This window comes from Perca fluviatilis, chromosome 16, assembly GCF_010015445.1.
Source record: "Perca fluviatilis chromosome 16, GENO_Pfluv_1.0, whole genome shotgun sequence".
In the NCBI taxonomy this organism is placed as follows: Eukaryota; Metazoa; Chordata; class Actinopteri; order Perciformes; family Percidae; genus Perca; species Perca fluviatilis.
This window is the reverse complement of record NC_053127.1, coordinates 5,245,833-5,257,178: the sequence shown is the minus strand read 5'-3', so window position 1 is coordinate 5,257,178 and position 11,346 is coordinate 5,245,833. Positions and strand designations below refer to the sequence as shown.

General features: G+C 43.1%; 1 protein-coding gene across 2 annotated transcripts in view; it reads right to left on the bottom strand.

Annotated features, from left to right (window-relative positions):
• The window catches only part of slco2b1 (solute carrier organic anion transporter family, member 2B1), a 75,856-nt gene that overhangs the window by 23,334 nt on the left and 41,176 nt on the right, over positions 1–11,346 (bottom strand). For both annotated transcript variants that reach the window (XM_039777868.1, XM_039777869.1), the window contains exon 7: positions 4,414–4,544. In XM_039777868.1, coding sequence (XP_039633802.1) covers positions 4,414–4,544 — 131 coding nt within the window. The remainder of the gene's footprint in view (positions 1–4,413; positions 4,545–11,346) is intronic.

Here is an 11,346-nt window from a genome sequence, read left to right as displayed (position 1 = left end):
TCTTTAGAAGTTTTACTCACTTTAAAAACTTAAAAAAATATCTATACCCGCTAAAAGTCCTGATTATTAACATGGAGTCTGGTGGAGATATGCTGGCTCTATACACGCTAAAAGTCCTGATTATTTACATGGAGTCTGGTGGAGATATGCTGGCTCTATACACGCTAAAAGTCATGATTATTTACATGGAGTCTGGTGGAGATATGCTGGCTCTATACACGCTAAAAGTCCTGATTATTTACATGGAGTCTGGTGGAGATATGCTGGCTCTATACATGCTAAAAGTCATGATTATTTACATGGAGTCTGGTGGAGATATGCTGGCTCTATACACGCTAAAAGTCCTGATTATTTACATGGAGTCTGGTGGAGATATGCTGGCTCTATACACGCTAAAAGTCCTGATTATTTACATGGAGTCTGGTGGAGATATGCTGGCTCTATACACACTAAAAGTCATGATTATTTACATGGAGTCTGGTGGAGATATGCTGGCTCTATACACGCTTAAAAGTCCTGATTATTAACATGGAGTCTGGTGGAGATATGCTGGCTCTATACCCGCTAAAAGTCATGATTATTTACATGGAGTCTGGTGGAGATATGCTGGCTCTATACACGCTAAAAGTCCTGATTATTTACATGGAGTCTGGTGGAGATATACTGGCTCTATACACGCTAAAAGTCCTGATTATTTACATGGAGCCTGGTGGAAACATACTGGCTCTATACGCGCTAAAGGTCCTGATTATTTACATGGAGTCTGGTGGAGATATGCTGGCTCTATACACGCTAAAAGTCCTGATTATTTACATGGAGTCTGGTGGAGATATGCTGGCTCTATATACACGTAAAAGTCCTGATTATTTACATGGAGTCTGGTGGAGATATGCTGGCTCTATACACGGCTAAAAGTCCTGATTATTTACATGGAGTCTGGTGGAGATATGCTGGCTCTATACACACTAAAAGTCCTGATTATTTACATGGAGTCTGGTGGAGATATGCTGGCTCTATACACGCTAAAAGTCCTGATTATTTACATGGAGTCTGGTGGAGATATGCTGGCTCTATACACACTAAAAGTCCTGATTATTTACATGGAGTCTGGTGGAGTTTGGTGATGGTGATTTCGGGGCTGTTTCATGTTAAACTAAAAGGATCTTACTCTTTAACTAAAAGGTCTATCTCTGTAGGGATCCATCCCATAATGTTGTCAGACACTTAGAATAATAATCTGAGTCTGTTAGTGGCAACAACACAACTTTTAGTGGACACTGACTGACCGATACAGCTCGTTTTCGCTCTATACCGGACCAATTTGAGGTTGCAGGGTCCAGGTTGAAACATACAGAGACTACCCTCTAACCCCTGGACCTCCGTGTGTTTGCCCCGCCAGGTTTCCTCCCGCTGAAGAAGCGTGACATTGTAGAGCAGTGCTGCTTCCGGCCCTGCAGCATCTTCGACCTACAGAACTACTGCTACTAAAAAAAAAAAACACCTGGCTGCGCTTAGCCTAGCCTAGCTTAACCTAGCATAGCATAGCATAGCTTAGCTACGTGGCTAACTTAGCCTGCCCCTCACCATTCTGAAAAACAACTGCTGAGAAATGATTGAAACTATCTTTCCTACAAAATAATCATTTTGTGAATTGATCCATTAAGCTATGTTGTGTTTATTTCTGTGTTATTTGTCATTTAAGTACAGTGTCAACACACAAGCACAGACACACACACACAGAAACACACACACACACAGAAACACACACAAAGACACACACACACACATACAGACACACACAAGCACACACATACACACAAGCACACACACACATACACACAAGCACAGACACACACACACACACAGACACACACACATACACAGACACACACAAGCACACACATACACACAGACACACACAAGCACAGATGCATGCACACACACCCACACACGCACGCACACACACAGACACACACACACACACTCACACAGACACAAACACACACAAGCACAGACACAAACAATACACACACACACACAAAAGCACAGACACACACAACACACACAAACACACATATGCACGCACACACACAGACACACACACACAAGCACACACAAACACAGACACACACAGATACACACACACACACACACACACAAACACACAGAGAGACACACACACAAACACACATAGAGACACACACACACACACAGACTCATGCATGCAAATATTTGGTGTTTAAAAGTGAAAGTGCTTAAGTTTGGCTGTTTGTCAGTTCAGAAAGTGTGTTGAGCAATCGTAAAACAGATCACCTGTTTCTTATCTAAACATGGGCAGAGTTGAACTTTCTCTAACTGTGTTTTTGGGAACTGAGCCAGACCCCCACGCAGACAGATTCCTGCCGGAGCTTGTCAGGCTGCCTGGAGTTCACTTCAGGAGCATTTTCTACATTTCTTCTTTACCCTTATTATGTAACCCTTATTTCACACTTTGGACCTTAATACTACATCCTGTCCTCTGCACATTCTCAATACTTTTTGCACATCCCACATTTTTTTTTTACAGTATTAGGGGACCACTAAGGCCTATATAAAAGAGACTTCAGATACAGTATTAGGGGACCACTAAGGCCTATATAAAAGAGACTTCAGATACAGTATTAGGGGACCACTAAGGTCTATATAAAAGAGACTTCAGATACAGTATTAGGGGACCACTAAGGCCTATATAAAAGAGACTTCAGATACAGTATTAGAGGACCACTAAGGTCTATATAAAAGAGACTTCAGATACAGTATTAGGGGACCACTAAGGTCTATATAAAAAAGAGTTTCAGATACAGTATTAGGGGACCACTAAGGTCTATATAAAAGAGACTTTAGATACAGTATTAGGGGACCACTAAGGCCTATATAAAAGAGACTTCAGTTACAGTATTAGGGGACCACCAAGGCCCATATAAAAGAGACTTCAGATACAGTATTAGGGGACCACTAAGGTTCTATATATAAAGAGACTTCAGATACAGTATTAGGGGACCACTAAGGCCTATATAAAAGAGACTTCAGATACAGTATTAGGGGACCACTAAGGTCTATATAAAAGAGACTTCAGATACAGTATTAAGGGACCACTAAGGTCTATATAAAAGAGACTTCAGATACAGTATTAGGGGACCACTAAGGTCTATATAAAAGAGACTTCAGATACAGTATTAGGGGACCACTAAGGTCTATATAAAAGAGACTTCAGATACAGTATTAGGGGACCACTAAGGCCTATATAAAAGCATCCAAAGAGCACCATGTCATGGGACCTTTAATACAGTATTAATCTTAGCGTTAGTTCATGCAGGACACAGAGGTCATACGCCCGCTGATTGAATTATCATTTCTATCAGACACACACCAATCACAGCGATTCTCACATCAATTGGAAACCGTTCCCTCATTCACTCCCTCACTATTCCCTATATTAGATTAGATTAGATTCAATGTTATTGTCATTGTGCAGAGTACAAGTACAAAGACAACAAAATGCAGTTTGCGTCCAACCAGAAGTGCAAAAGGAGCAGAAAAGTGCAATATGATATACAAGTATAGACAGAACAAGAAATGTAGTGCAGTGTAGACAGTAGTATACAGTTGGTTTACAGAAGGTGGTATAGAGTAATTTAAATTATATATAAATATGTGCAGTGTATTCAGTTACCTTATAAGGGCAGAATACATGTGGCTATGTAATATGAACAATGTATGAACATGTACAGATATTTGCAATGTAGCAGCAGTAAATATATAATAGTAGGAAGAATAATATAGATATATGCAGTGTTTTAACAGAATATATTTTGATAAAAACATATAAAATACAAATAAATATGGATTTTCAGTATGAACCATATAGACAGATATGTACAGTATGTACAGCTATGTGCAGTGTGGTAACAGTACCATTGTAGTGCAGAAACGGTAACATTATAAGAGTAGTGAGAATAAGTGTATGTGCAGGATGAATGGTATGGAGAGCAGCAGAATATGGCTCTGTATAAGTGTAGTTACAGTATGTACATCTTACAGTATGTACATTTGTAAATAAATAGAACACTATGGGTGGGATAGTGGGGTTGGGGGCTTAGTGTTTATTAAATAGTACGCTACCCACCCAGATTTCGTACACTATACTCAGCTTTAAACCAATCACGATCGTCTTGGGGTGTTGCTAAGCTCTGGACAGAGTAGCGGTGTCTCTGCAAAATAGCCTCTGTAAGGAACTTGTTTTGGTGGAACATGTTTACGTTCAAAAGTTTGTGTTTAGTCGTGCAACAGAGAACTCAGATTGGACAGATAGTCTAGCTAGCTGTCTGGATTTACCCCGCAGAGATCTGAGGATCAGGAGGGATGTTTTCTCACCTCTTTGGGCATGTCTCTGGGGAAGAAGAGGTACGGCAGCGCCGCGAGGAACAGGAGGCAGGCAGCCAGCAGGAAGCCGAGCCACCACGCTCCAACCCAACGCAGGTCCGAATGCTCCAACTCCATCTGCTCTGGGAGACACATACACAGACACAATGCTGGTTATACCATCTCCATCTGCTCTGGGAGACACAAACACAGACACAATGCTGGTTATACCAACTCCATCTGCTCTGGGAGACACAAACACAGACACAACGCTGGTTATACCAACTCCATCTGCTCTGGGAGACACAAACACAGACACAACACTGGTTATACCAACTCCATCTGCTCTGGGAGACACTAACACAGACACAACGCTGGTTATACCATCTCCATCTGCTCTGGGAGACACAAACACAGACACAACGCTGGTTATACCATCTCCATCTGCTCTGGGAGACACTAACACAGACACAACGCTGGTTATACCATCTCCATCTGCTCTGGGAGACACAAACACAGACACAACGCTGGTTATACCATCTCCATCTGCTCTGGGAGACACAAACACAGACACAACACTGGTTATACCAACTCCATCTGCTCTGGGAGACACAAACACAGACACAACACTGGTTATACCAACTCCATCTGCTCTGGGAGACACAAACACAGACACAACGCTGGTTATACCAACTCCATCTGCTCTGGGAGACACTAACACAGACACAACACTGGTTATACCAACTCCATCTGCTCTGGGAGACACTAACACAGACACAACACTGGTTATACCAACTCCATCTGCTCTGGGAGACACTAACACAGACACAACACTGGTTATACCATCTCCAACAGCTCTGGGAGACACTAACACAGACACAAAGCTGGTTATACCATCTCCATCTGCTCTGGGAGAAACTAACACAGACACAACACCGGTTATACCATCTCCATCTGCTCTGGGAGACACTAACACAGACACAACACTGGTTATACCAACTCCATCTGCTCTGGGAGACACAAACACAGACACAACACTGGTTATACCAACTCCATCTGCTCTGGGAGAAACTAACACAGACACAACACTGGTTATACCATCTCCATCTGCTCTGGGAGAAACTAACACAGACACAACACCGGTTATACCATCTCCATCTGCTCTGGGAGACACAAACACAGACACAACGCTGGTTATACCAACTCCATCTGCTCTGGGAGACACAAACACAGACACAACACTGGTTATACCAACTCCATCTGCTCTGGGAGACACTAACACAGACACAACGCTGGTTATACCAACTCCATCTGCTCTGGGAGACACAAACACAGACACAACACTGGTTATACCAACTCCATCTGTTCTGGGAGACACTAACACAGACACAACGCTGGTTATACCATCTCCATCTGCTCTGGGAGACACAAACACAGACACAACACTGGTTATACCATCTCCATCTGCTCTGGGAGACACAAACACAGACACAACACTGATTATACCATCTCCATCTGCTCTGGGAGACACAAACACAGACACAACGCTGGTTATACCATCTCCATCTGCTCTGGGAGACACAAACACAGACACAACACTGGTTATACCAACTCCATGTGCTCTGGGGAGACACAAACACAGACACAACACTGGTTATACCAACTCCATCTGCTCTGGGAGACACAAATACAGACACAACGCTGGTTATACCAACTCCATCTGCTCTGGGAGACACTAACACAGACACAACACTGGTTATACCAACTCCATCTGCTCTGGGAGACACTAACACAGACACAACACTGGTTATACCAACTCCATCTGCTCTGGGAGACACTAACACAGACACAACACTGGTTATACCATCTCCAACAGCTCTGGGAGACACTAACACAGACACAAAGCTGGTTATACCATCTCCATCTGCTCTGGGAGAAACTAACACAGACACAACACCGGTTATACCATCTCCATCTGCTCTGGGAGACACTAACACAGACACAACACTGGTTATACCATCTCCATCTGCTCTGGGAGAAACTAACACAGACACAACGCTGGTTATACCATCTCCATCTGCTCTGGGAGAAACTAACACAGACACAACGCTGGTTATACCATCTCCATCTGCTCTGGGAGACACTAACACAGACACAACACTGGTTATACCATCTCCATCTGCTCTGGGAGACACAAACACAGACACAACACTGGTTATACCAACTCCATCTGCTCTGGGAGACACTAACACAGACACAACACTGGTTATACCAACTCCATCTGCTCTGGGAGACACAAACACAGACACAACACTGGTTATACCAACTCCATCTGCTCTGGGAGACACTAACACAGACACAACACTGGTTATACCAACTCCATCTGCTCTGGGAGACACTAACACAGACACAACACTGGTTATACCAACTCCATCTGCTCTGGGAGACACTAACACAGACACAACAGTGGTTATACCATCTCCATCTGCTCTGGGAGACACAAACACAGACACAACGCTGGTTATACCAACTCCATCTGCTCTGGGAGACACTAACACAGACACAACACTGGTTATACCAACTCCATCTGCTCTGGGAGACACAAACACAGACACAACACTGGTTATACCAACTCCATCTGCTCTGGGAGACACAAACACAGACACAACACTGGTTATACCATCTCCATCTGCTCTGGGAGACACTAACACAGACACAACACTGGTTATACCAACTCCATCTGCTCTGGGAGACACTAACACAGACACAACACTGGTTATACCAACTCCATCAGCTCTGGGAGACACATACACAGACACAACACTGGTTATACCAACTCCATCTGCTCTGGGAGACACATACACAGACACAACGCTGGTTATACCATCTCCATCTGCTCTGGGAGACACTAACACAGACACAACACCGGTCCAGCTACAAACTGTTAACACAGCATTACGTGGTGGTGGCACGGAAAGTGTGAAATTTCCAAACAAAGGACAAAAGCATTGACAAAAGCGCTCTGTTTGCACACAATCAAATATAAATAGGTGGAGCATTACAGAGAGTTTGAAATCCCAAAACCTAACCCTTAGTAAAGTCTTGTTATGACAGCTGACAACTGTGAAGACGTTTCTCTTTTCACAAATCTTAATCTGCCGTAACTTGTTTGCAACATCTCACGCATACAATTCAGTTTATGGTCGGTTAAATTAGACAAAAAGCGCAGACGAACTCGTGTGTTTGCAAGTTTTCTACACCATAGCAACCCCCCCAAAATCAAATATCAATACGGGGGAACATTATTGCAAAATTACGGAGAGCTTGAAAATCCCAAAGCAAACATAAAGTCTCGTTGTGACGGTGACAAAACAGCTGTGAAGAAGTTTCTCTTTTCTGTCTGTCAGTCATTAATCACACGTAGGTTAGTTTGATTGTAGATTGTATTTTTTCAAGCCATAATAACCCATAATCCAGTCCCTCCAGAAAAACGTGATTATGCGATCGCATAATTCAACGCCTAATCAGCCAAAGTCCGCATATTGATATATTTACGCATTTTTTCAAATACAGCGCACTTTCGTCGCATAAATTGCAGATTTCCGCGCAAAATATGCATCTTTGGGCATGTTTAGAGACCATGTGACTGTTTAGAGGCCATGTGACTGTTTAGAGGCCATGTGACTGGTTAGAGACCATGTGACTGGTTAGAGACCATGTGACTGTTTAGAGACCATATGACTGTTTAGAGACCATATGACTGTTTAGAGACCATGTGACTGGTTAGAGACCATGTGACTGGTTAGAGACCATGTGACTGTTTAGAGACCATATGACTATTTAGAGACCATGTGACTGTTTAGAGGCCATGTGACTGTTTAGAGACCATGTGACTGGTTAGAGACCATGTGACTGTTTAGAGGCCATGTGACTGGTTAGAGACCATGTGACTGGTTAGAGACCATGTGACTATTTAGAGGCCATGTGACTGTTTAGAGACCATGTGACTATTTAGAGACCATGTGACTGTTTAGAGGCCATGTGACTGGGGGAAAAATAAAAATAAAAATTAAAAAAATGGGTTAAAAAAAAATATTTAGAGACATAGGCTTCGTTCAAGATGAAGTGCGCCCGCCTGTAAAGAGTAGCGAGGCAGGCGGCAGCAGCAGGGTGGTGACAAAGTCCGCTCTCAAATCGGACAGTTTTCCAGCTGACTCCAGCAGCTGACAGCAGCCTTCAGGCTCAACAGGAAGTGACACAAACACTGTGGTCCGAATTCCGATTTAATAAAATGTTATCAGACCCCTATATCAGCTCCTACACAGTCTCCAGTTGATTTTATTATGACGGAGTAGCTGTCAGAATGCTCTACATGCGATCTGTTGCTGATTTTAATAAACAACAGACTGTAGGTGATCTGTAACCTGAACAGATTTAGTCTCTCTGACTTTTAAACACAACTATCAGCCTCACAACATGTGTTCTGTACAGAATAAGCTTTTAAATCAGACAAATCACAGTTAAAATCCCTCCGATTGAAAATCAATAAAAAGTTTATATAAAACGTCATCATGTTGAGTCGATTCTGAACCAATCAGCTGTTCGATCAGCTGAGAGACCGGCGTTTCCCAGCATGCCCTGGGTCCGCCTGCGTCCGCCTGGCTCTTGCAGTCGCTGAAAAGCAACTGCGCTACCTGCGTCTCAGAACTGCGGCCGCCTTGGTCTCGTGAGATTATCGTTGCCCACGTGTGCATGACGTCAGAGCAAGTCGGGATCAAGTCGGACACAAATCTACCCGGCATGCAACGGGCGGCGATCGCCGGTGATCGATTCTGCGCAGATCTGGCTCATCTTGAACGAGCCTACCATGAGACTGTTTAGAGACCATGTGACTGTTTAGAGACCATGAGACTGTTTAGAGACCATGTGACTGTTTAGAGACCATGAGACTGTTTAGAGACCATGTGACTGTTTAGAGACCATGAGACTGTTTAGAGACCATGAGACTGTTTAGAGACCATGTGACCGGCAGGTAACGTTAACTGGTCCCTATACACAAACAATATCATATCATAAATGATAGGGGGACCCAGCAATGGTGATTATGAGCTTTTCCTCCATTTCCTCTGAACTAATATCTTTGTAGGAACAAAAGTTTACATCGTATGTTTCTCTGGAATCAGCCAGCACGAAGGACGTCTATATTCTGATTGGTTGCTGGCGTTTGCCGCTGAACCGCATCATAGCTCATTACCATAAAGTTGACCAAAGTTCAACTTTCTGCAGCTGAGAGAAGCTTCCGTTGAAAATGACTTCCGGTAACTTTAGACGCTCAAGTCGGCGGCGGTGTGTACGCACGGTTAGATTACACGCTGCATGCACTCAGGTCCATGTTCTGGTTCTGAACAGAGCTTTAGATTACACTCTGCATGCACTCAGGTCCATGTTCTGGTTCTGAACAGAGCTTTAGATTACACTCTGCATGCACTCAGGTCCATGTTCTGGTTCTGAACAGAGCTTTAGATTACACTCTGCATGCACTCAGGTCCATGTTCTGGTTCTGAACAGAGCTTTAGATTACACGCTGCATGCACTCAGGTCCATGTTGTGATCAGAGCTTCAGTGAAAGTGGAGCTCTGTTAACCTGAGAGGCGAGAAACATCCGGACCGTCTGAGTCTCTCTCAACATCAACAAACTCAGAGTCCTGAAAGATGAGCTGCGTAACGCTCGGATACATAAATCTGTTCTCACACGGTCGCCTCGAAAACAGTCGACATGCAACAGCGATTTACACAAAACACAGCGCTGGAATGTAACTAAGTACATGTACTCCAGTACTTGTACTTCAGCACCAAATGTTGAGGTCCTTGTACTTTACTTGAGTCTTTTCTTTTCATGCCACTTTCTACATTTTAAAAGGTAAATTGTCACATACATGTAGCGAATTTCATTCTCTGTATTTAACCCATCCCTCAAGGGAGCAGTGGGCAGCCAATCACAGCACCCGGGGACCAACTCCAGATCTGAGCCAGTGCCTTGCTCAAGGGCACTGACTGGAGAACCTAGTACATGTTTTTTGATGGTGGGGGAAACCAGAGCAGCCAGAGGAAAGCCACGCAAACATGGTGGAGAACATGCAAACTCCACTCAGAAAGGCCCAGAACGAGCTGGATTTGATCTCAGAACCTTCTTGCTGTGAGGCCACAGTGCTAACCACTGTGCCACCATGCCAGAAATGAGACAGAAATATTGTTCTTTTTACTCCACTACATTCGTCTGTTCCAGCTTTAGTTACTAGTTACTTTAGTTACTCCGCTACATTCATCTGTTCCAGCTTTAGTTACTAGTTACTTTAGTTACTCCTCTACATTCATCTGTTCCAGCTTTAGTTACTAGTTACTTTAGTTACTCCGCTACATTCATCTGTTACAGCTTTAGTTACTAGTTACTTTAGTTTCTCCGCTACATTCATCTGTTCCAGCTTTAGTTACTAGTTACTTTAGTTACTCCGCTACATTCATCTGTTCCAGCTTTAGTTACTAGTTACTTTAGTTACTCCGCTACATTAATCTGTTCCAGCTTTAGTTACTAGTTACTTTAGTTACTCCGCTACATTCATCTGTTATAGCTTTAGTTACTAGTTACTTTAGTTACTCCGCTACATTCATCTGTTCCAGCTTTAGTTACTAGTTACTTTAGTTACTCCGCTACATTCATCTGTTCCAGCTTTAGTTACTAGTTACTTTAGTTACTCCACTACATTCATCTGTTCCAGCTTTAGTTACTAGTTACTTTAGTTACTCCACTACATTCATCTGTTACAGCTTTAGTTACTAGTTACTTTAGTTACTCCACTACATTCATCTGTTCCAGCTTTAGTTACTAGTTACTTTAGTTACTCCGCTACATTCATCTGTTCCAGCTTTAGTTACTAGTTACTTTAG